Source organism: Citrus clementina, unplaced genomic scaffold, assembly GCF_000493195.1.
Source record: "Citrus clementina cultivar Clemenules unplaced genomic scaffold, Citrus_clementina_v1.0 scaffold_5, whole genome shotgun sequence".
Lineage (NCBI taxonomy): Eukaryota > Viridiplantae > Streptophyta > Magnoliopsida > Sapindales > Rutaceae > Citrus > Citrus x clementina.
Window position 1 is genome coordinate 346,615 of NW_006262201.1, and position 22,718 is coordinate 369,332.

At 31.3% G+C, this 22,718-nt stretch overlaps 2 protein-coding genes across 2 annotated transcripts; one reads left to right on the forward strand and one right to left on the reverse strand.

The window, feature by feature from the left end:
• Positions 1 to 419: 419 nt before the first annotated feature.
• Positions 420 to 2,697, forward strand: LOC18041841 (NAC domain-containing protein 35). The gene is made up of 3 exons (XM_006431317.2): positions 420 to 686; positions 912 to 1,180; positions 1,946 to 2,697. Exons 1-3 carry the CDS (start codon positions 455 to 457, stop codon positions 2,666 to 2,668), a joined length of 1,224 nt encoding a protein of 407 aa, XP_006431380.1. The 5' UTR covers positions 420 to 454; the 3' UTR covers positions 2,669 to 2,697.
• Positions 2,698 to 9,015: 6,318 nt separating this feature from the next.
• On the reverse strand, positions 9,016 to 10,970 carry LOC18041842 (NAC domain-containing protein 35). The gene is made up of 3 exons (XM_006431321.2): positions 10,757 to 10,970; positions 10,271 to 10,539; positions 9,016 to 9,720 (listed from the first exon to the last, which is right to left on the reverse strand). The coding sequence occupies exons 1-3, from the start codon at positions 10,968 to 10,970 to the stop codon at positions 9,016 to 9,018; spliced, it is 1,188 nt and encodes a 395-aa protein (XP_006431384.1).
• Between the last annotated feature and the right edge of the window lie 11,748 nt (positions 10,971 to 22,718).

Consider the following 22,718-nt stretch of genomic DNA (forward strand, 5'->3'; position numbering starts at 1 on the left):
AAAAACCTAGGTAAATAAAATAAAATATTTCTTTGGTAGAAGAAATATTGAAGAAAGGTCCAAAGGCACCGCTAGGGGGTAAGTGTGGTCACCCTTGTCCTATATTTTGAGATGTCATTTTCTCACCTTAAAGCCATCTCTCATATGTAGGGCCTCAATGCTATGTAGATCTTTCTATTAACTCCCACTACGACTCTTTTCCTGTTTCTTCTCTCTTCTCCTTCTTCATCTCTTCTCAATCTTCATCATTTTCCAAATTGATTTTTTTTTTATTAATTAGTGCTAAAAATTAATTTCACTATCTCCTAATTTATCTTAATAGCCTACCCACTTGCATATACATACATACATACACCACACATACTCAATTTCTTACCGTTTATACAAGTATAAATAAAACAGCTAACCCATATCAAAATTCAAGTTTGATTCTCTAAGCTTTAGCTTTTAGTTTATGGCAATTGCAGCAGCAAACATGAGCAATAACAATGAAAGCAACGACAACGAGAACAACGACAACAAGGATGATCACGAACACGACGTGGTCATGCCTGGCTTTCGCTTCCATCCTACCGAGGAAGAGCTTGTAGAATTCTACCTTCGCCGTAAGGTTGAGGGCAAGCGGTTCAATGTTGAACTCATCACTTTTCTTGATCTTTATCGCTATGACCCTTGGGAACTTCCTGGTAATTATTTATATATACTTCCAAACACTCCCTCTCCTTCAAGGCATCCTATCCTGTGTAACCAATCATCTTAGCTGTTTTTTGTTTTTATTAATATATATTTCTTTTGTGTCTTGTAGCTAATTAGCTATCATGTGTGCTAGCTAAACCAGCTACTTTATTATTTTCTGCCCTAATTGTTTTTCTGAGCTACGAATTCATTTCATTTCATTTGTTGATCATCAGCTTTGGCAGCGATTGGGGAGAAAGAATGGTTCTTCTATGTGCCTAGAGATCGAAAATACCGAAATGGGGACCGTCCCAATCGCGTAACAACTTCTGGGTATTGGAAGGCAACCGGAGCTGATAGAATGATTAAAAGTGAAAATTCTCGTTCAATTGGCTTGAAAAAAACCCTAGTTTTCTACTCTGGGAAAGCCCCTAAAGGCATCCGCACCAGTTGGATTATGAACGAGTATCGGTTGCCGCAACATGAAACAGAACGATACCAAAAGGTGGTCATCTGCAATTAGAAGGCAGCAATTTTCTAAGCTTTCTCATTAATTTTCTTTTTTTTTTAAAGAGTTTTGACCTTATTGATGATGAAGAAATGTTATCTTTGATTTGCAAATCATGAACCCTAGATCATATGCCTCTTTTTTATCCTCATTTGGGTCAAAATTTTTTTCACTTCCCACAGTGGTTTTTACCCCAAGCTTGAGAGTTTACTATAGGCTTAATTTCTACCAGAAAATAGACCCATCGGGAGAGAAAAACGAAAGGATCCTGTCAAGACAAATATAAGACAATAGATTTTCCAGAAAAATTTCTGACAGAAACTGTTCCCAAATCATGTATAAGTTAATAGGGTTTTGATTAATTTGTCTTCCTTTTCTCCAAAATTCATAGCATCATGCATGAACTCTCACTTAACTGTCCATTGAATGCTTCTTCTGCCACTTCTTATAACTACAAAAACAGATTCTTAATGTCGGATTAGTTTTTCATTGAAGTCCTTGATCTTTTCTAAAATTACTTTACTTCACCACATATCTCTTCATTTTCTTCTTTATCTTTCTTTTCTCTAAAATTAGCACCACCATGCATGAACTTTCTCACCTAAATGTCAAAATTGAATGCTTCTTCTGCTACTTCTTATAACTCCAAAAACAGATTCTTAATATCTGATTAGTTTTTCATTGAATTCCTCGATCATGTCTAAAATTACTAAACTTCATCAAATATTTCTTCATTTTCTTCTTTCCCCATATTTTTTTCAGGCAGAAATATCACTTTGCCGTGTGTACAAGAGACCTGGAGTCGAAGACCACCCATCTCTCCCTCGTTCTCTCCCAACTTCAAGAGCATCTTCATCGAGATCAGTGTCATCGATGTCAGCGCAATCTGATAAGAGACTAGACCCTCACCACCATCATCAATTTGGCATTGAAAGATTCCAAGCTTTGAGTGGGCAATCATCACAGCAACAAATGGACATTGCAGCTGAAAAGATGAGTACTAATACTGATCAGACTGACAGAAGCAGCAGCTGCTCAGATGTCACCACAGTTCTTGGACTCTCAAAGCAAAATGTGTACCGCCCAAATATGGCTTCAGTTAGCTCAGCACTTGGGCTGCCACCTTCATTAATGGAAGAACAAGCAGCATCATTAACTTTGGTTCCTAATTGCACTACCACTCTTTTTCCAGTAGCTTTATCTACTTCTTCTTCTTCTGCTGCTTCTTCCAATGCAACTGATGAATTTCATAGGCTTTTAGCCTATCAACAAGCCTCCATGAACCACCAACAACAATATTACAATTATCAGCATCATCATCAGCAGCAGCAGCATCACTCACACTTCCCACAATTGCCACCGCAATCGCAGCCGCTGTCTGTCAATATGCTTCCAAGTCCGCTTCCAGCAGCCTTCTCGGACAGATTGTGGGAGTGGAATCCGATCCCGGAGGCAAACAGAGAGTACAATGATCCATTCAAGTAATTATTGATCAATTATAAATTTTATCTAGATGGGACATACTTATTTAGAGATAGTTATAAACTCTATATCACCACTGATTATTTTAATCTGGCTAGCTAGAGGCTTTAGTAATTATTTTCCCTAGTACTTCCGTGTTGTAAGTACATTACAAGAATTGAAGAATATGAATGACCGATTGATGATAATGGTGGATATGATTTGCTTATTTTTCCACTAAGGTTAAGTGATTCCTTTTACTAAATATTGCTTTACAAATACTTCCTACTTAATTTTTTGAAACAAACCTGGGTAATATAGGGCTTTATTGAACTTCTCCTTCTTGGTAAATAGGCCTCCAAAATCCAAATCCTCCTAAGAAGTTCATGCGTCATACGACCCCAATGGCTTTTCGAAGTATAGATCTTGTTTGATCAAGCTTTATGCTTTATATTTTGGTTTTCGAACGATGGTCCCAATGTATACTCCGTCATATGTTGAATTTTTTTCAGTGTGCATTTATTTTTACTTTATTTGTTGAAAGGTAAATATACAAACATCGAATTATGGAAGTGTTTAAAGGAGGAATATCTAAGAATTCCTCTTTTTTTGTTCTTTTATCACTTTGGGTGCGTTTATAATTGAGGTTGGACAGTTATAACTTAAAAGTTACAGTACTAAAGTGTTTGGTAAATATTAGATGTTGTAGTTCGTAAGTTATGTTGATATGATTTTTCACTTGTATAATGAAAATTCTATTATATCTTTAATAATTTTATCAAAATTATTATTTAAAAATTATATTTACTAATATTATTAACTTTTATTTAATAGTTACAATTTTTTATTTTTTTTTACGGCAGCTGTAGCTTAAAAGGTAGAGCACCTCAATCCCAAACAAGACCTTAGGTGTTATTACCCAGTTTTCATTTAAATCTATCGCATTACACTTAGTTCATGTGAAATTCTCCTTAGAAGGTTTGATTTTGATACCATTTAGATGCTAATGAAACTAATTCATATTTGAACATTATCTATTTATTTTAATGTGAGATATGTTCTCCTTAGCAGTTTACCCAAGGAAAATGATTAATAAATAAAAAATAAACGAAATGAACTGAATTTCAGCCTTAAATTAAGTTCTGTAGCCTATAATTAGTTCGTACTTTCGTTTTTGCCTTCTTTTAATTAAAAGGAAATATTATTAGGAAGATAAACGAGTAGATGAGTGTTAAAAATTACATAAAACAAAAATTAATAACAGCACACAAACTTGAGTATTTGATATAAATACTCAATTTACTTGGTGGCTAATGTTAACAACCCACTCACGCACTTGTTATTAAGATTTAGTGATTTCATCTCATAAGGTATGGATTAAAAATCACAGTATTCTAATCTGGAGGATACCCTTATAATAAGCATTGTTCTAAGCTTTAAAAGTATGAGTTACATTTCTGAAAAATAGGTTTTCCTCTAGTTATTATATGACCGACGCATGCGATTAACTGATGCCAAAAGAAAAAACCTGGATCATTGACAAAAGATACAACTAGCTATGAAAGTAACACGCTAGTATATGCAGGAACTGGACCGATTTTTCTCACAATAAATTAACATTATTTTCAATGGAGACAAGAAAGATGGGTTCAAATTTTGATTCTGTTACTGATGACAGAGATACTAACAAACACTCAAAAAGAAATTTGGATTTTCCCTTGTTGTTAAATAAGGGAAAAAATAATTAAAAGCTGCAGAACCAAAATCAGACAAACTCGACCTATCGGGGGTCACACTACTTAGGTGTCTATAGAACCTCGACCTATCGGGGGGTCACACTACTTAGGTGTCTAGAGAACCACTCCATTAAGAAAAATCCGCATTACTTTTTTCTTGTTGACCTGATTTACTTTTATCTTTTCCAGCCGTATAATCTGATCATGCAAAGTTTTGATTTAATTGTGCTTGTCATTTGGAAAAATGTCTGTGTATATATACAGTGGTATCTATCGTGCTGGGTGTATATATATATTCATTTATATGCATTGCAGTTCTCAATCATGTAGCAGTTTTTGGAATATATATTTTATACTTAAACAGAAAATTATTAGAATATATATATATTATTGAATGGTATATTAGAGACATTCTAGGCTTTCTCGAAAGGCACACGATAGAGAGCAAATACTATTACTAAATCTCTCCTTTATAAACTTTCATTCATTCAAAGATCAAATTCAAACTCCAAGCCACAAACATAAAAGGAAAAGGAGACATAATTAAAATAGGATCTGGTAATTATCACAAGTAGCTTGTTTATAGCTATAGCTATCTAGCATTGTCTTGTAGTATTTAGCAGGTTCTAACGGATATTAATATGCACTGCAAAGTCAGCAACAAGATGAATACCCCACTTGTACAAATTAACAACACAGATACAGCTGCAGGCCCGCAAGCAACAGCAGCTATGGCATTGTGGGGTTTCGACAATTTAGCTAGAGAGGTCCATGCATGCTGCATTGTATAAAGTCATTATTAATCACTTTAGTATCTTAATTTTATTTCTCAGAAAATGTAACTAGCTTACTATGTGTGTCAATGTGTGTTTGAAATTTTAGAAAGCAATTGCTATAATAGAAATTGAGAATCTTTGATTGAGACGAGGAATTGAATGCCCTATATTATAGTTGTAGGTATATATTGGTTAAGTTTCGTACAATCCTACATATAGCAGAATTCCTTTCATTATTGATGGCAGATTATTCGCATTTGACAGTTCGAATTATCAATTTGAAGGATGTGATGGATTTTTAAGTTTTCTTTGTTTGGCATAAAGGTTTTTAAATTCAACTCATAAAGAAAAAATCAGATCGTCATCTTGCACCTATTTAGTTCTTTAATTTAACCAACTAAAATCAAAATTGGAATTTTCTTTTCTTTTCTTTTTCAATAAAAGAAAGTTATAATCTTTTCTTGAAAAACACACACATATATATAGTGTTGCAATCTACAAATATTACAATATAGGGTTTATTGGGAATATGGAGACATAACACAGACCTATAGAGAACATAACTAGGAAATCCTAAAACTAAATATAAACTAACTAGAGGGGACGGGACAGGACAGGACGCTAAAAGAGAGAACTTCAAAACACAATCTGACGCATATTTGCGTGATTTGGAAGTCTAAATCCATTTTAGCGGCCAAAAAATACAGAGGTGGCTCACATCCTTTCCAAGCAGTCTGTTGTAAGAAAATAATTTAGTCCTGCCCACTCGTTTGACAAATTCCATAAGATTCACTATTACATCTCCTATAATGATGCTTCTCCTCCTTGTGACTCATTAACATAGAGAGAGAGAGAGAGAGAGAGAGAGAGAGAGAGAGAACGCAACAAAATACATTGCGTTATATTCTTACGTGCTGACCCACAGGCCAGTACAAGCTACCTCTCCTCCCATGACTTGTGTGAACCGTACGTTGTCCTCTCATTTCTTCATTACAGAAAAGACTGCGGCAATGCAATCTGAGACCGTCCTGCTGCCTATAAAATATATAAAAAGAAAACTCATTTTTGATATACATCTGATATTTATATATGTTCATGTTGGATTATTATACCCCACACACACACACACACACACACACACACACACACACACACACACACACACACACAGAGCAAACGCAATTATTTATCTGAGCAAACTTATTATATATTTATCCCTTATATAACATCAATTAATAGATCTCCATAAGGAGAAATTATAGAATTCCTCATCCATAAGATATCATTCTAAACTAATTTTTAGTCTTTGAATTGATTGAGGAATATCACTTTGGGCGCTGTGTGATACTGAGGTGCTATTTTTCTGAACCACAGTTTCTTTGAAAAAAATGTTGTAAATATAAAATAAAAATTAATAATGTATAGTAAATATAACTTTTAAATAATAATTAATTGTGACAAAAATAGCAAACATATAAATTATAGATTTTTCATTACAAATCAACTTAATTTTTAAGTCACAACAACTAATGTTTATTAAATATTTTAGTACTGTAACTTTTAAGTTATAATTGTATCTCAAAATTTAACTAAGACCTTAATTTACCAAAAGCCAAAAGGAGTGTTGCTACAGAGTTGAATGCATGCAAATTCAATCCTCGTCATCATTGTTGCATTCTTCCATATTAATGAAGTTATGAGAAGCCTTGATACTGGGCCTCTCTCTCTTAATTCATTGTACGTATATGTCGCTCAACTGAAATTGCACCTCTCTTTTGTAGCGCCCGTTTGTGAACTGGGCCTTAAATCATTTTTAGGTCTAAAATCTAATTAAATCTGGGTGTTAGGGAAGTAAGTGTGTTTGATAAATTAAATCTGGCGCTCCATCAGAGGTCTCAATGAAACCTCATCGCCAATACTTCCATGGATGGTGAGTCAGCAAGAAGGATAGATATGGTCACTGGTTGTTGACTTAGCAAGGCTCAACATAAATCCAAAGGATTACATACGAAGGACATCATGTGACTAGCTAATAAAACAACACACCAGAACCTTTGCAATGGACGGAGAATAACAGTCATTACATCAAATTAGTATTAGCCATAGGACTGAGTTCAAATGCAGGAGTTGTAAGAATGACATCATGACAAGAAAGAGCACTTGTATATAAACAAACGAAATGAATGAAATCAATAGGCTACGTTTTTAATTTTCTAGCGTAATTTCTTGGCAATTATGAGTCGGATGGTTTCATTGATGTAATTAAAAATAAATAAATAACTTCTGGTTCTTGTGGATGAACATGTTATTGTCATCGCAGTGGACTCGGAATCAAGTAATGTAATAAAGTTCACTAAAGAGAGACTTTACAACAAATGGAAGCCCTGAGGTGGGCTTAAACTTTTAACGTAGAAGGCCATAAAGTTGATTAACTTATACACGAAAGCCAATTCAATATAAAATATTTAAGTGGAGAGACTTGAACTCTCTGGCCTTAGAGTTAAGTAGGGGAAGTACCAATCAACTTAACCTAGGGGCTCTTGGTGTGTTTTTGATGTTAAGGAAAGCATTTTTTTTTAATCTAAAACAAATGTATACTAAAAAAAATAGAGAATACCAATTATCTAAAAATTCACAATAACGAACCTGAGATACTGTCTTTAATTTCTTGAGGACCCTTTTACGCAAGAAAGAATTTTGCCTCTCACTTAGAATCTTGTTCAGAATTTCAATCAAAGCAAAGCACATCCCTCTTTCACTGGACCAAACATGAATAACAATAACAAAGTACATGGTTGGAAAATCAAAGCTCATATAAGTTCAAATTAGGATAGAATCATAATTCTCCCATCACCAATTAACATACTCTGATCACCATTACAGCAACTAAACAATGTTAAACGTGTGTGTATATATATATATATGTGTGTGTGTGTGTGTGTGTGTGTGTAGCAAGGGAAAGGGACTCAAAATATCTGGTCACAAAATGAAAGCTGAAAAAATAAACAGCAAAATAGGAAAAATATAGGATGAACAAATTTTAAAAAATCAATAACTAGGAAACCCTTTAGCATAATAAGACACTTAGAAATCTCCTCTTGTGTTGGATCGTCCTACCAAATGTAAGCAGATCACTTTAAACCTTGGTTCACCAAATAATTGGCAACATAATTAACTTCATGGAAAGAGTGGCTAATTTTAAAATCCAACTGACTGAAAAGATGACAACAATTCAACCAATGATTTTGTAAAATGCAAGGAGATTGAAGCTTAATTATTAATTGCAATGGATTTGCTTTGAATTTGTGTAATATTAGTTAAGATACAAGAGGTATTAAAGTTTAATTATTAATTGAAATCGGACTAAAGAACTTTTGAGGCTAAAATCTCATTTTGTTTAAAAAATTTTACTTTAATTTTTTAAACTGCATTTTATTTTGGGAACTAAGCTTTTTTAACAAAATATTACACATTAAAATAATATAATTAACAATCGATTAAAAAGTTGCTCCAAGCAAAAAGAGGCTGATTTTCAATTTTCTTTTTCTTTTTTTAAAAGGATCCAACATTACATACAGGAAGACTCAAAGCCCTTGATCAAAATAATAAGTTGAGGAGAAATAAACTACTCTATACACCAATGAATGGTAATCTATATGGAAAACTTGAGCATAGTGCTAAAACAATGTTTTGCAGAAGGAATCACTCAACCCTAGTGGAGAATTAAGCAAATACAAATCATGTTCATTATGCCATATTTCAAGCTAGCAATGTCATTACACAGAAGTAATAGAGAATTAATTAAGCTTGAGACACTTAGTGAAATAAATTATCAGTATGAATACCGTAATTAGATCAATTATTTGAATGGATCATTGTACTCTCTGCTTGCCTCCAGAATTGGATTCCATTCCCAAAGTCTGTCCGAGAAGGCGGCCGGAAGTGGGGTTGCAAGCAAATTGAGAGACTGTGGCTGCAATTCCTGAAGGTGAAGATGATGATCGATATTGTAATACTGTTGGTGGTGGTTCATCGAAGCTTGTGGGTAGGTTAAAAGCCCGTGAAACTCATCGGCTGCATCGGAATAAATAAGAGAAGAAGAAGAAGAGGAAGATAAAGCTACTGGAAAAAGAGTAGTGGTAGTGCAACTAGGGACTAAAGTTGAAGCTGCGGCTTGTTCTTCCATTATCGAAGATGGGAGTCCAAGTAATGAAGTGGTAATTGAAGCCATATTTGGACGGTACACATTTTGCTTTGAGAGACCGAGAACCGCTGCCACATCTGAGCAGCTGCTGCTGCTTCCATCAGTTTGATCGGTATTAGTACTCATCTTTTCATCAGTTACCATTTCCATTTGTTGATGTGATGACTGCCCACCAAAACCTTGCAATCTTTCAATGCCATGACGACGATGGTGATAATACAATATTTTATCGGGTCGTGTAGTCGACCTGGATGACCCGGTTCTCGAAGAAGATGCTTTTGATGTTGGAAGACAACGAGGAAGAGATGTGTGATCTTCGACTCCAGGTCTCTTGTGTACACGGCAAAGTGATATTTCTGCCTGAAAAAGTATGGAGAATATCAAAAGATGAACGGATATTTCCCGAAACGATGCAATTAAACAGAAGACCAAGGACTCGCATTAAAATATTTTAGGGCATTAAGAATCAGTTTATAGTTATGGGAATTGAGAAGTAGCAGAAGTCTTGAACATTCATGCATGTTGCTATGAATTCTCGAGAACATACAATAATCAAACCCCATTAAATTCTACATGATTAGAGATTCTTAAACTGACAGGAATATTTTCCTGGAACTAAAATTTCGTATCTTTTCTTGATAAGATCCTTTCATTTGAATTTCTATCACAACGGATCCATATAGGAAATCTTTGGGAATTATTCTCTCAAACTTGAGGCGAAAACAGTTGTGGGAGATGAAGAAAAATTTAGCTCAAGTGAGGTTCCAGTGAAAGGTTGTGAGTTAGGGTTCCAACAAGATATGCAATCAAATCAAGATAACATATCTTAATTAAGATCATGTTAAGAAGCTTATAAAATTGTTGACTTCTAATTTGTTAATTTTTGAGGGATTACTTTACTCTTACTTACCTTTTGGTATCGTTCAGTTTCGTGTTGTGGAAGCCGATATTCGTTCATAATCCAACTGGTACGGATGCCTTTAGGAGCTTTGCCAGAATAGAAAACTAGGGTTTTCTTTAAGCCAATTGAACGAGAATTTTCGCTTTTAATCATTCTATCAGCTCCGGTTGCCTTCCAATACCCAGATGTTGTAACTCGATTGGGACGGTCCCCGTTACGATACTTTCGATCTCTTGGCACATAGAAGAACCATTCTTTCTCCCCAACTGCTGCCAGAGCTGCAGATGGTCAACAAATGATGCAATTGAGTTCACTCATATACATATAATAAAAAAAATTAATTAAATAGCTGGCATATGATAAAGTAGCTACCTAGCTAGCACATGATGCAGAAGAAAGATATATTAAAAGAAAAAGATAAGATGATTGATTACATAGGATAGGATGCCTTGAAAGAGAGGGAGTGTGCGTGTGTATGTATTTATAAACAATTACCAGGAAGTTCCCAAGGGTCATAGCGATAAAGATCAAGAAAAGTGATGAGTTCAACATTGAAACGCTTGCCCTCAACCTTACGGCGAAGATAGAATTCTACAAGCTCTTCCTCGGTAGGATGGAAGCGAAAGCCAGGCATAACCACGTCGTGTTCGTGATCGTCATCTTTGCTGTCGTTATTGTTGCTCATGCTTATGCTCATGCTCATGCTCATGGTTGCTGCTTCAATTGCCTTTAACCTAAAAGCTCGAGTTTGGATTTGTTTACATATATATACACATGTAAAAATTGTACGAGATGACCGAGTGGTGGTGTATGTATGTACGTATGCATGCAAGTTGGGTATTAAGATAAGAGCTATTGTTTAATATTAATTAATTTAATTTGCTACCAATTAATTAAATATGACAAAAAAATAATTTTATTTTGAAGAAGATGAAGATGAAAGAAGAGAAGAATATAGGAAGAGCAGTGATGGGTGTAAATAGAAAGATCTATGTACATGTATAGATAACTAAGGCCCTACATGAGAGGAGGTTTTAAGATGAGAAATTTGACATCTCAAGGACATTGGACGACCACTTTAATTAACCTTCTTAGCAGTGCCCTTTGACCTTTCTTTCTTCTACCGTACAAAAAGCTCATTTAATTTTACTTTCCAGTCAAATTTTATTTGCTCTCTTAACTTAACTAATCAGCTTCATTACTCAATCGTAATGAATCCAGCATATACAAGCAAAATTATTTTTAACCTGAGCTCCTTCAGAACAAAGTTCAAGTGAGACATTAGTGGTTATCAGATAAAATATAGACCATCAAAATAAAAAAAAATATTTGAAAATAAATTATTTTTATTTTGCTTTCATTTGGCGTCCATGCTTACCTTTTTCCAAAAAAATAAAAAATAAAAAAAATTTATTGGTAAATGTAAACGTATACACCATCATAGGTGTTGGATATTCACTAATTAAGTTGCATCTTGTAACAAAGATTTCTAATAATCTAGCAAATGTGGAATACATACATTAAACCAAAAGATGAATTTTTGAGTATATATTTTGATAGGGTAATGATTTAGCTAGATCTTGTATTTTAAGAAATTATTCAAAATACCTATATTCATGCTTTCATAGCTGTTAGGTCACAAATTATGAAAAATAATCATATTCCATGAGCTGGGATTCTTTTACCATTTTACATTTCATAATGGTTTTTATTTCTCATGTACATGTGTCATAGTGGTTTCGATTGTTGCATATCAATAAGCTTGATTGGAAAAAAAAAAAAATCACGTGAACCCTATTATCTCAAAACCTGATGTAGTCATGCACCATAAAAAAGAAATATTATTATAGTTGAACCAAATGACAGTCATAATTGTTTGCAGTTAGTTAAACCACTTGTTTCAACTAGTAAAATTTTTAGATTGGAACCCGCAATACACGGGTGGATTTATATCAAAAATATCAAGGAAAAAAAAAAAGAACATTCATAAAAGTTCCTAAAAGTTTTACGATTTTTAGATAAAAAGTAGCTTTTTACTTTTTTTGTCAAGTATATCTCAAAATTAATTTCGACTAAAATAACTAAAATACTGTTTATAGTTATTTTTAGGAACTTTAAAATCCAATTGTAATCTATTATTTTAATTAGAGTTAGAGATTTATTTTATTACAAATTTATATTTAGTTGGAGTGAGGCTCTTGATGCAACATCAATTAATTTGTAATAAAATAGAAGAAAAAATATAGACTTTAAAAAAAGAAAAACAAAAAGAATATAATGTGAAAAACTCACTTGTGTCTAAAAGAATTAATATTGTACAAAAATGAAATTACTAATTTTTTTAGAGACTAATAAAAAAATAATATATTAACTCCTCAGCAAGTATTCCACAAAAAATTAATATTTTTTTTTATTTTTTAGGTTTAAATTAGTAATTTAATTCTTTTTTTATTAATGTCTGAAAAAGGATACATTATTGTAAAAAGGATAATATTGTAAAAGTAAGTTAAAAGAACAAAAAATAATGACACGGGTGTCAGTAATTTAACGGCAAGAATATTTTAAAATATTTTTAAAAATATAAAAATTAAACAGACATTAACCTCAAAATATAGTGATTAAACAAACTTTTACCCTTAATATATGTGTTTTGACTTCTTTCTATGTTACAGAAGTATTCACACAAAATATATATATATAATAAATTTATAAATTTAGATCAAAACAAAGATCATGGATCCCCCCTTGCCCAGCATTATGGGTATTGATCATGAGGGAATTTAGTTTTCTCTCGATGCAAAACTTTGAAAAGGAAAAATCACACACACATATATCAAAATAACTTAAGTAATAAAATAAGTGTAGGGATTTTTTTTTCCCAAAGAAAGAAATTTGCAAATTGTATGTAGCTAGTTGTAGAAAAGTAATTGGAATGGGGGCGAGAGAGACTGCCGAAGCATGAATTTAAGTGGGAATGGGCTGGAGATGAATATGCAAAATCGATCAAGATTGTCTTTAGTCTATAGAATCCCGTGACCACTTCTCTTTATTTTGACAACTACTTCCGCTGTTCTTCTCTTTGTCTTTTTTATATTTTCTCTTCCATATCTTCTTTCACATTCTGTACTTGTTGATACATTATTAATGAATTATGTGTCAAATAACCTATTTTATATATTCATAGATTTCTTTTTGTAGGACGCATGGCCTACGTAAATAATGTAACGTCGTATGACATTATCACTCAACATAAAATATTGTACACGAGACCAAAAATGACTAACTGTAGTCAACAATTGCACCAACGCATTAAGAAGCTTTTCACATTTATTGGACTTATACTACTTAATTGAGGAAAATCATATTCTACTTTTTGAAAATCATGGAGATTAAGCTAGGTTTAGTTGAACATGATGTTTTAGCTTTGTTATGTAAAAGCCAAACCGTGTCTCATTACAGAACTATACATATATCAAACTAGGTCCTCGAAATTTCGTGAAAAAAGCAAAAATTAAGAAAGGCAGTAAAATCCTTGCTAGCTAGAGAATGCGTCTTTATAGATAAGTGGGCATTGACTTAATAATTGCTTGATATTGTCCTCTTGTCAAAAATTTGGTTGGTCTCAGTTAAATGATGGTTGGAGGATTTGGAAGTATTCGATCGTGAAAGATCATATTTTGACTCTTAGTTCATGGTAGGCTGCATGCACACTACTTTAGCTGAAGATAATATGATCAAAAGAGAGAGAATTGACAGCAATTGATGACAATCACAATCCCTTCTCTTACTATTAGTAATAGATTTTTTTTTTCAAGTTGAGATTTAATCCTGGATACTTAAGTTTGTATTTTGTATGATGTAGTATTTATTTCATGTATTATTCATTGATTAAATTTATAAAATTAATTAATAATAAAATTAATTGATATTATACGCACGGATTAGCTATCAAGTTACAGTTAGGTGCAATGTACTCTGATAAATTTTGGCACGTAATTTTCACCCCACTTCATTTTTATATTCCTATTTATTCTGACTTGATCATATTTGTTAATAAATATCGATGAATTGATTAGATAAATACCTAAATTATTTATCATTAAAAAGTTTGAAACTATACCCCATATCATTTTCATGGGGTACATTTGGAAGAACTCAGATGAATCGAGATCTTCGGTCTCATGCTCGATCTAGCTCTTACAATATGAAAATAAAACTATGGGAGTATGAGCGAAGGTGAAGTATTTGGAAGAATTAACTTAATTAATTGACTCCATGATGAGCGGAAACGCGTACAGAAATTAATTTATGTGTCCGTGACTTTGATTTTGTTTTCTAAAGTATATTTAATTAATTTAATTAATTCATACAATAAAATTTCTTATTCAAATGCCCTCCACTCCACATATCATTTATATCAACCTTGATGATCTTTTTCTGTCTTAACAAATAAAAAAAAAGTAATAAAAATCTAAAAATGGAGGCAATGAAAGAAGATGGCTTTAAGCCTACTACAATTGCATGAGGCAGAGGCAATTTGCTGCCAGTCATCATCACTTCATCTTCTGCCAAAATAAGACAAATTCATGGACTCAGGAGTGGAAAAAAAAAGAAGGACATTAAATAAGTTAATTTATTATTTACATTATTTCTAAAACTATCATTTAATGTTTCAACCACCGAACTGTTAACATGTATAAAAGAAAATTGAAAATCCTAACCAAATCGAAGGTTAACCATCTATTTTTCTGTTCATGCATGAGCAATTATTTGCCATTTCAGTTGCTTAATATTTATCGAAGAAGCTTATAATTCTTATGACAAATGTCAAGAAGTGTCATTTGTGAATGGCAAAAGCCTCTTCCTATAAAAATAAAATTTGTTTCATCAAATTAAGAATATTTTAACATTCAAAGATTTTGTTTAAATTTATGAGAAATGATATTTATCTTACGGCTAAGTTAGTATGGGCGTCAGCTAATTTAATTAGTAAAATCTATTGAGTGGACATTAGATGTCTTGGGCTCCAACCTTGCTCACATCAGTTGAGAAGAAATTAAATTGTCACTAAAAAAAATTTAGTAGACGTATGTGGAAATTTTTTTTCCTTAGTTTGAATAAATTTATATTAGTCTAAACTCTAAATAAATTTGAATGTCTAAATTTAAATGACTGTTTTTTACCCGAATCTCTTAAAATAAGTATTAAGCTGTTTGTTCTTTTAACTTAAAAAATTAAAAACTTGTACTTTTAAATTTATACCCTTACTAAATTTAAATGTTAAAATATAAAAGTAAAAGTAAGATAAATTAGACAATGATAAAGTACTTCCTAATCCTAAAGCCTAATTTCAAAATCATAGCATGAATTAAAACCCAATTCAGTAAAAAAAAAAGGATATTATAAATGCTGATTATATAATTACATAAAAAGTTTAAGAATCATAACTATAATGATAATTCATGAGAAATTGAAGAACTTGATGAATGAAGCAACTTAGAAAATTGAGGAGGGATGTTGAAAAAAAATCAAAGGCTAAATGCTCGTTTAGTCCCTATATTTTTAATTAAGTGCCTGTTTATTCCCATTATTTAAAAAAGTACCTTAAATGTTAAATATTTTACACTTCTACTCTTACATTTTCTATCATTTAATGACAATACCCTTGCGGTAAAATTCTTTCGGATATTAGTAAAAAGAAAAAATGATAATTTATCAAACTAACCTTAAAAATAACATAAAAATTTACACAAATTTTTATATTATTATTTTCCTTTGAGGATTAATTTGCATTAATTTTTTTATAAAATGGTTATTAGTAAGATTATTACGTAGGTATAAAAATACTAGTTCTTTCATACTAATATTTATTGGTTAATTTGCTAATAAATAATTATAAGTTAATTTGCTAATAAATAATTATAAGTTAATTTGCTAATTAGATTTTTTATAGATAGATTAATTAATGTGAAGAATATTTGTGGAAGTGTATTATTGTAAAAAGCAAGAAAAAATAAGTGTAAGAATGTTACATATTTAACTATATGGATGTTTTAAGATAGTTTTTAAAATATAGTGACTAAGCATGAACTTAAGTTAAAATATAAGAACTAAACGAATACTTAAAGCAGATTAATTTCCTTTGAGGATTAATTTGCATTAATTTTTTTAATAAAATGGTTATTAGTAAGATTATTACATAGGTATAAAAATACTAGTTCTTTCATACTAATATTTATTGGTTATTTTGCCAATAAATAATTATTAGTTAATTTACTAATTAGATTTTTTTATAGATAGATTAATTAATGCGAAGAATATTTGTGGAAGTGTATTATTGTAAAAAGAAAGAAAAAATAAGTGTAAGAATGTTACATATTTAACTATATGGATGTTTTAAATTACTTTTTAAAATATAGTGACTAAGCATGAACTTAATTTAAAATATAGGAACTAAACGAATATTTATCCAAAATCAAATATGAGTTAATGTTAAGCTCTGTTTGGGATTGAGGTATTCTAACTTTTAAATTACAGTTGCTTAAAAAAATGTAAATATGAAATAAAAGTTAATAATATGCAGTAAATACAATTTTTAAATAATGATCTTGATAAAATTAGTAATGATATAATAAATTTTTTATCATGCAATTGTAAAATCAAATCAACTTAGCTTTCAATCTACAGCAGTTAGTGTTTACCAAATATTTTTGTACTGTAACTTTTAATCTAAAGCCGCCCAACCTCAATTCCAAATTGAGCCTTAGCTGAGTACAAATGCGTGGATTCTTGAGGTAGGTATGAAAAATAAATATTAAATTAGAGGATAATTTTTACAATAGAATTTAGTTGGCTTATTAAGATTTTTTCGTTCCATCAACAGTCAAAATAATTAACTTATTTTATTCAACTAAAAATCTAAAAAATCTCATTAAAATATAAAACCAAACACCTCTAATTCACTGAATAAATTGAGTCAAGTCACTTTAAATCATTAAGTTAAAAAAAACCCTCATTTAGTAAAACATACAATAATAAAATTAGAACATTACTAGAAATTAGAATGATGAGAATGAAGTTCTTTAGCTACAATGCCCGAACCAATTTATTCAAGAGGACATTAAAGGAAAATATCATCGTCACGCCATAAATTGGGATTCATTTGCCATTAACATACAAATTACTCATTATTCTTGCCCTATGTGCATGATATGATCTTGATTATTAATTCTCATATTATGTTGTGATTTCTTGCCATACATGTATGCGTCATAATAAATTAATTAGATCTTGCCATAATTAGTGTATAACACAATTGTCTTAAGTTTTTCATATACACATCACTTAATGGTGTTAATTTCTCCCGTTTGTTTTGTTTGTCAAAAAGATGACATTGATTAAGAAAGATCTTCCATATATCGTTTACCTTTAACAATTTTGTTGTTAACTTTTTGTAACTTAAAATGCCTTTATAATTAAGATAGTCAAAATTAATTATCTGCCACACATTTTAAAAATTTATCATAAATAATATGGTATTCATTAATTAGTTGATGTGATAATATAACATAGTTAATTCGCTTAAAATCTATGAAGAATTAATAATCACATAATAAATAACCAATCACATGCCATAGCATTGTGGATTCTTTCAAGCAGGAGGATGTGATAATATCCTTCCTTGTAGATATGAAGACCGATTGTACACATAAGATAAGGTAGAAATGCAATGAAGTCAAATATTGCTGGCAAAGCAAATCAAGGACGCCTGTCGTCATTTTGTGGTTAAGTTGAGTTGAGTTGTATTTGTGGGGGCCAATTTGGCGGTTCTGTTGCGAACCTTTTTCTTTGTCTGTTTTAGCTAAACGGGTAGTATAAAATCAAGTCGTAATTAATTAAATGAATCCAAAGAGGACCCAAACAAGCAGCCTGGCTAGTCAGAAGGCTCACCAAGTATCACCGACCATGTTGTTCTTGAGCCGTCCAGCCAATTGTCATTTTAATTTTATTGCCCCTTTTTTTTATTTATCCGCAAGCATGCATGTACTAGAAAACCATACACTCACATTCAATCATACAAGCCAAGCTATTGCTATCATTAAATTTTGATTAGAAGCAAACAAATTTTCTCTTTTTTTCTCGTGAGGGGTCTATTTAAATGACTAAAAAATATTGGGTAAGCGCATGACGTTGGTTGCATTGTGTTGCCAGTACGTTATATCTGTTGAAGACGTTAATTTGGATTTGTTTACTTTGTTCATGATTTGATGTTTAAAAATTCAGCTATATCGAGTAATTTCATATCCATATGAGATATGGAAATGAATGAGAATTGATTTTTAATCAAAATGTGATCATTATATCTAAGAAGCCTTTGAAGGAATAATAAAATTTATATAATTTTCTAATAAGTAGGAGTCCTGCCTAACACCCACTTTTTTTGGTGGTTTTTAATTAAAAAAAATTATACAATTCTCATCTTCAATGCATTGCCATGTAACGAAGTAATTTAATTTTCTGTCAACAATATTTCTCATTAAACTAAAGATCAATTAAATATATATTTAATTCATTATACGAAAAGATTACTTTAAATTTTTATTTGAAGGTCGATTCTCTTCTTAATGTTGGTATACAATTGCCGATTACATAATAAATTATACGATTAACTCATTTCTTTTTGTCAATAAAATTTCTTTTATGTGGAAAAAGAAAGTGATTAAACGACGCAGTAACTTGTTCCTAAGAAATATTGTCCTATACTGAAGATATTCACATCACGTGGAACATGTGATAGTTGTTGGATATTCTTCTATCACGCTGTCGTAATTCTTCATAGCTTCTCATTTCTTACCTTTGATGTGTGTCAATATACGCCTTCTCTTTGCAAAAGTCAATTTTTGAAACAATATTCTCTCAATTAGTTACTTGATTTCTTGTTCTTTCTCTCTTTTTCTTCCCTCCCTTTTCTCTCTCTTTTATTTTTTATTTTTTAGTCATTTTCACTTGCATAAATATTTAGTTTAGCTCAATAGGGACAAAGTCTTTGTCAAATAACTTTCTCTTCACTTGGACTAAATAAATCTACTTCATTGATATTAATACTTCCACCAAACTTGCCACCATTGATTGAAATGTTAAAAATGAGAGTGAATATTGATTCTTTGAACTTAATATTGATCCTTTCAATATTGATTCTTTGAACTCAAAATTAACTGGAACTACCAACATAAAAATACACAGATATTCAATAATGGTTTGAGAATAGCAATATAGTTATTTAATCTAAAAGGTGTATTCAAAAACACATAATTTACACCCATGTACAAAAAACTTTATCGTATAATGCTGAAGTTATTACCTCATCAATAAATATAATTTTATTAGGGCATGCGCGAAGCACTATCCTTAATACTAATTTTTCACTCCTCGAAGGAAGATTTTCTAGTGCAAAAAAAAAAAAACAAAAAACACAAATCAAAGCAGAAACAAAGTTTTTTTAAACCAAAAGATGCATCGAAAAATGCAGAACTTGTACTCACGAATTAACAAGTTGTATCTCATAACACTAAAGTTGTTAATTGATCAGTAAATATAAAATTTTCGAGGCATGTATGAATCACTGTCCTTAAGTCCACTTTCAGCTCGTCTAAGGAAGAATTTCCGATGCGAAAAGACACAAATCAATGCAGATTAACCTACATGATATAGTGATACTATTGTGAGATTGCACTCCGACCATAATAATTTAGAACAGTAAATTAAAGAAAAAAAATTGATGAACAAAAATATAAGACAGAAATAGAGAGCAATAGTAGCAGTTACCTTAAAGGTTTTGTATATCTCTCCTATATAGAAAAACCTTTAAAGTTATTTTCCTAATTCAATTTGAATTACCTATCCACTTTTCATTATTTTATTTGAATTAGTCATATATGTGTCTCACAATTAAATTCAACTTGAATACTTCAAATTACATGTACATTTGATTTATTTAACTCTAGTTTGTAATATATCAAACGCAAGGCTGTTTTTCCTTATATTGCTGGAGAAAGGATTGAGGAGCCCCTGTTTTATTCCAGAAGAAGAGAGAGCCTTGTACATTAATTATCGGGCGCTCAAGAAGGTAACCTAACCATCAAGAATAAGAATCCACTTTGATTGCAGACTTCTTTGCCCTAAAAAATAAAATAAGCATGAGATACTTCTCGAAGTTGGATTTACAACCAGGCTGCTACTACTATCAGGCGCGTATCGCAGAAGGAGACGAGCCAAAGACAACCTATGTGACAAGCAAGAAACCATACTAATAAAGGGGCTTTTGATTGTTGCCTTTCGGACTAGCGAATGCCCCTGCGACTTTTCGTACCCTCCACAATGAGCTAGTTCACCTGTACTTAGATGACTGGTGGTACACTTCGATCGTGGGGTATAGCTATTTGTTAAACGACCGCGTTAGCCACCTACGGACAGTTTTTAAGAAAGAATAACCTCTGCGTAAAGATAAAAAAAGAGAAATTATCCTTTGGATAGACAGAGATCCTATTCCTAAGGCATTGACAATACTATATTTACTAAGAATCTCTCTCTTAGTTAGTTATATCTTTTCGAAAAGGAAGAGTTAGTCAAAGCTCAAACACAATTTTTTTAACTCGAAAAAAGTTTTCCTTTCACTTGGTTTCATTAAAATGTTTCTTTGGAATAAGGCTCAAAACATCTGAACAGTACTTGAAGCCAAAATGAGAGTAACATCTCTAATTATCGTCATGTTTCTTCTTTTACAATGAATTCGCTTCTATATATTTTCTATTGTTTTTAGTTTAATCTAGTCAATAACAAATGGACTATAAATATCTACTTAAAACTTTCCAATTCAAAGTTTGAAAAATGTATTTAATTTGTTCAAAGCGGAAACATAGTTTTTAACCCAAAAGATGCATCCAAAAAACACAGAACTTGCACTCATGAATTAGAAAGCTGTATGCCCTAATGATCAAGTTGTTACACAATCAATAAACATAAGTTTGTAGAGGCACGCATGAATCACTATCCTTAATTTTTTTGTAGCTAAATCACATATAGATTTAACTTATTCAACTCTAATTTGTAACTAATTAAATCAAGCACATAACTAGTTTCAAATCAAATATAAAATAATTGCTGTTAGTACTTTCCAACAATGTGCGACATTAATATATTGAAATATCCATATACAATTCGAACATGTAAATCTTTATTAATTGATGATAAAATGTCTAAAAATGACTCCTAATCAAATATTAAACTTCTAAATTTGTTAACGACAATGCTATATTTACTAACAATATCTCTCTCTCTCTCTCATTCTTTTCTTTAGTTATTTTTTTGAAAGGAGGGTTAGTCAAAGCTCAAAACATAATTTTTTTACTCCTATCTCTCGTAACAGTTAAAATCGAATGACTAACAAATTAAGGAAAGTGAAAGGCCACACAACCAAACAAGTACTGGAGATAAAAGTGTCTTCCTCAATTTGCGTGAGAAATAGGAAAAATTTTCCTTTCACTTGCTTTCATTAAAATGTTTCTTTGGAATAGGCTCAAAATATCTGAGAATCACAGTACTTGAGGGCAAAATGAGAGTAACATCTCTAATTATCGTCTGTTTCTTGTTTTCCAACGAATTTGCTTCTATATATTTTCTCTTGTTTTTAGCTTAGTCTAGTCAATAAATGCGCTATAAATATCTACATGAAACTTTCCAATTCAAAGTTTGAAGAATGTATTTAATTTGTTCAAAGACATAATATCTATTCGATCGGCGATGTTTGGTAATGCCATAATGGCACTTAATTCGGAAAATAAAATTAAAGGACATGAACAATCGCTATAGATTAATCGCCATGCCCTAACCCCAGTACCCCACCAATATCTTGACCCCTTATGATATCGGATTCAAATGACGCAATGACTTGCCAGAATTTGTATAAAATTTTTCATCATCAATCAAAGTACAAATACTCAACTACTCAAATAAATTAATATTTGCTGGTTTATTTTAGTTTAGTTTGAGCTTTGTAGCTTCATAAGTTTGCCCGACTTTTTAAATTAAACATCTTAACTCTGATAATACTAGTTTACTTAATCAAAGTGAAATCAGTACTCAGTATCCCTAAATAAACTATCGCGAAGTTGTCATGGGCAAATCAAATTAATTTATTTTCTAATTTGAAATTGTAGCCACTTTTTTTAATAAAAAAAAAAATGGGTTTACCGATTCTACACCATTTTATAATTTTGAGGATTATAATTTTAAATTTTATTCCACTTTTAGTATAGTTTCAAAGGTCGACTAAAACTTATTTCTACTTTTTATTCAGAGGATTTTTACTCCATCCATCAAATTACAATTTGAGGATTATATTTAATTTATTCACCTTAGTACACTATAAGGTCAACTAGACTATTACTAGTCTACTATT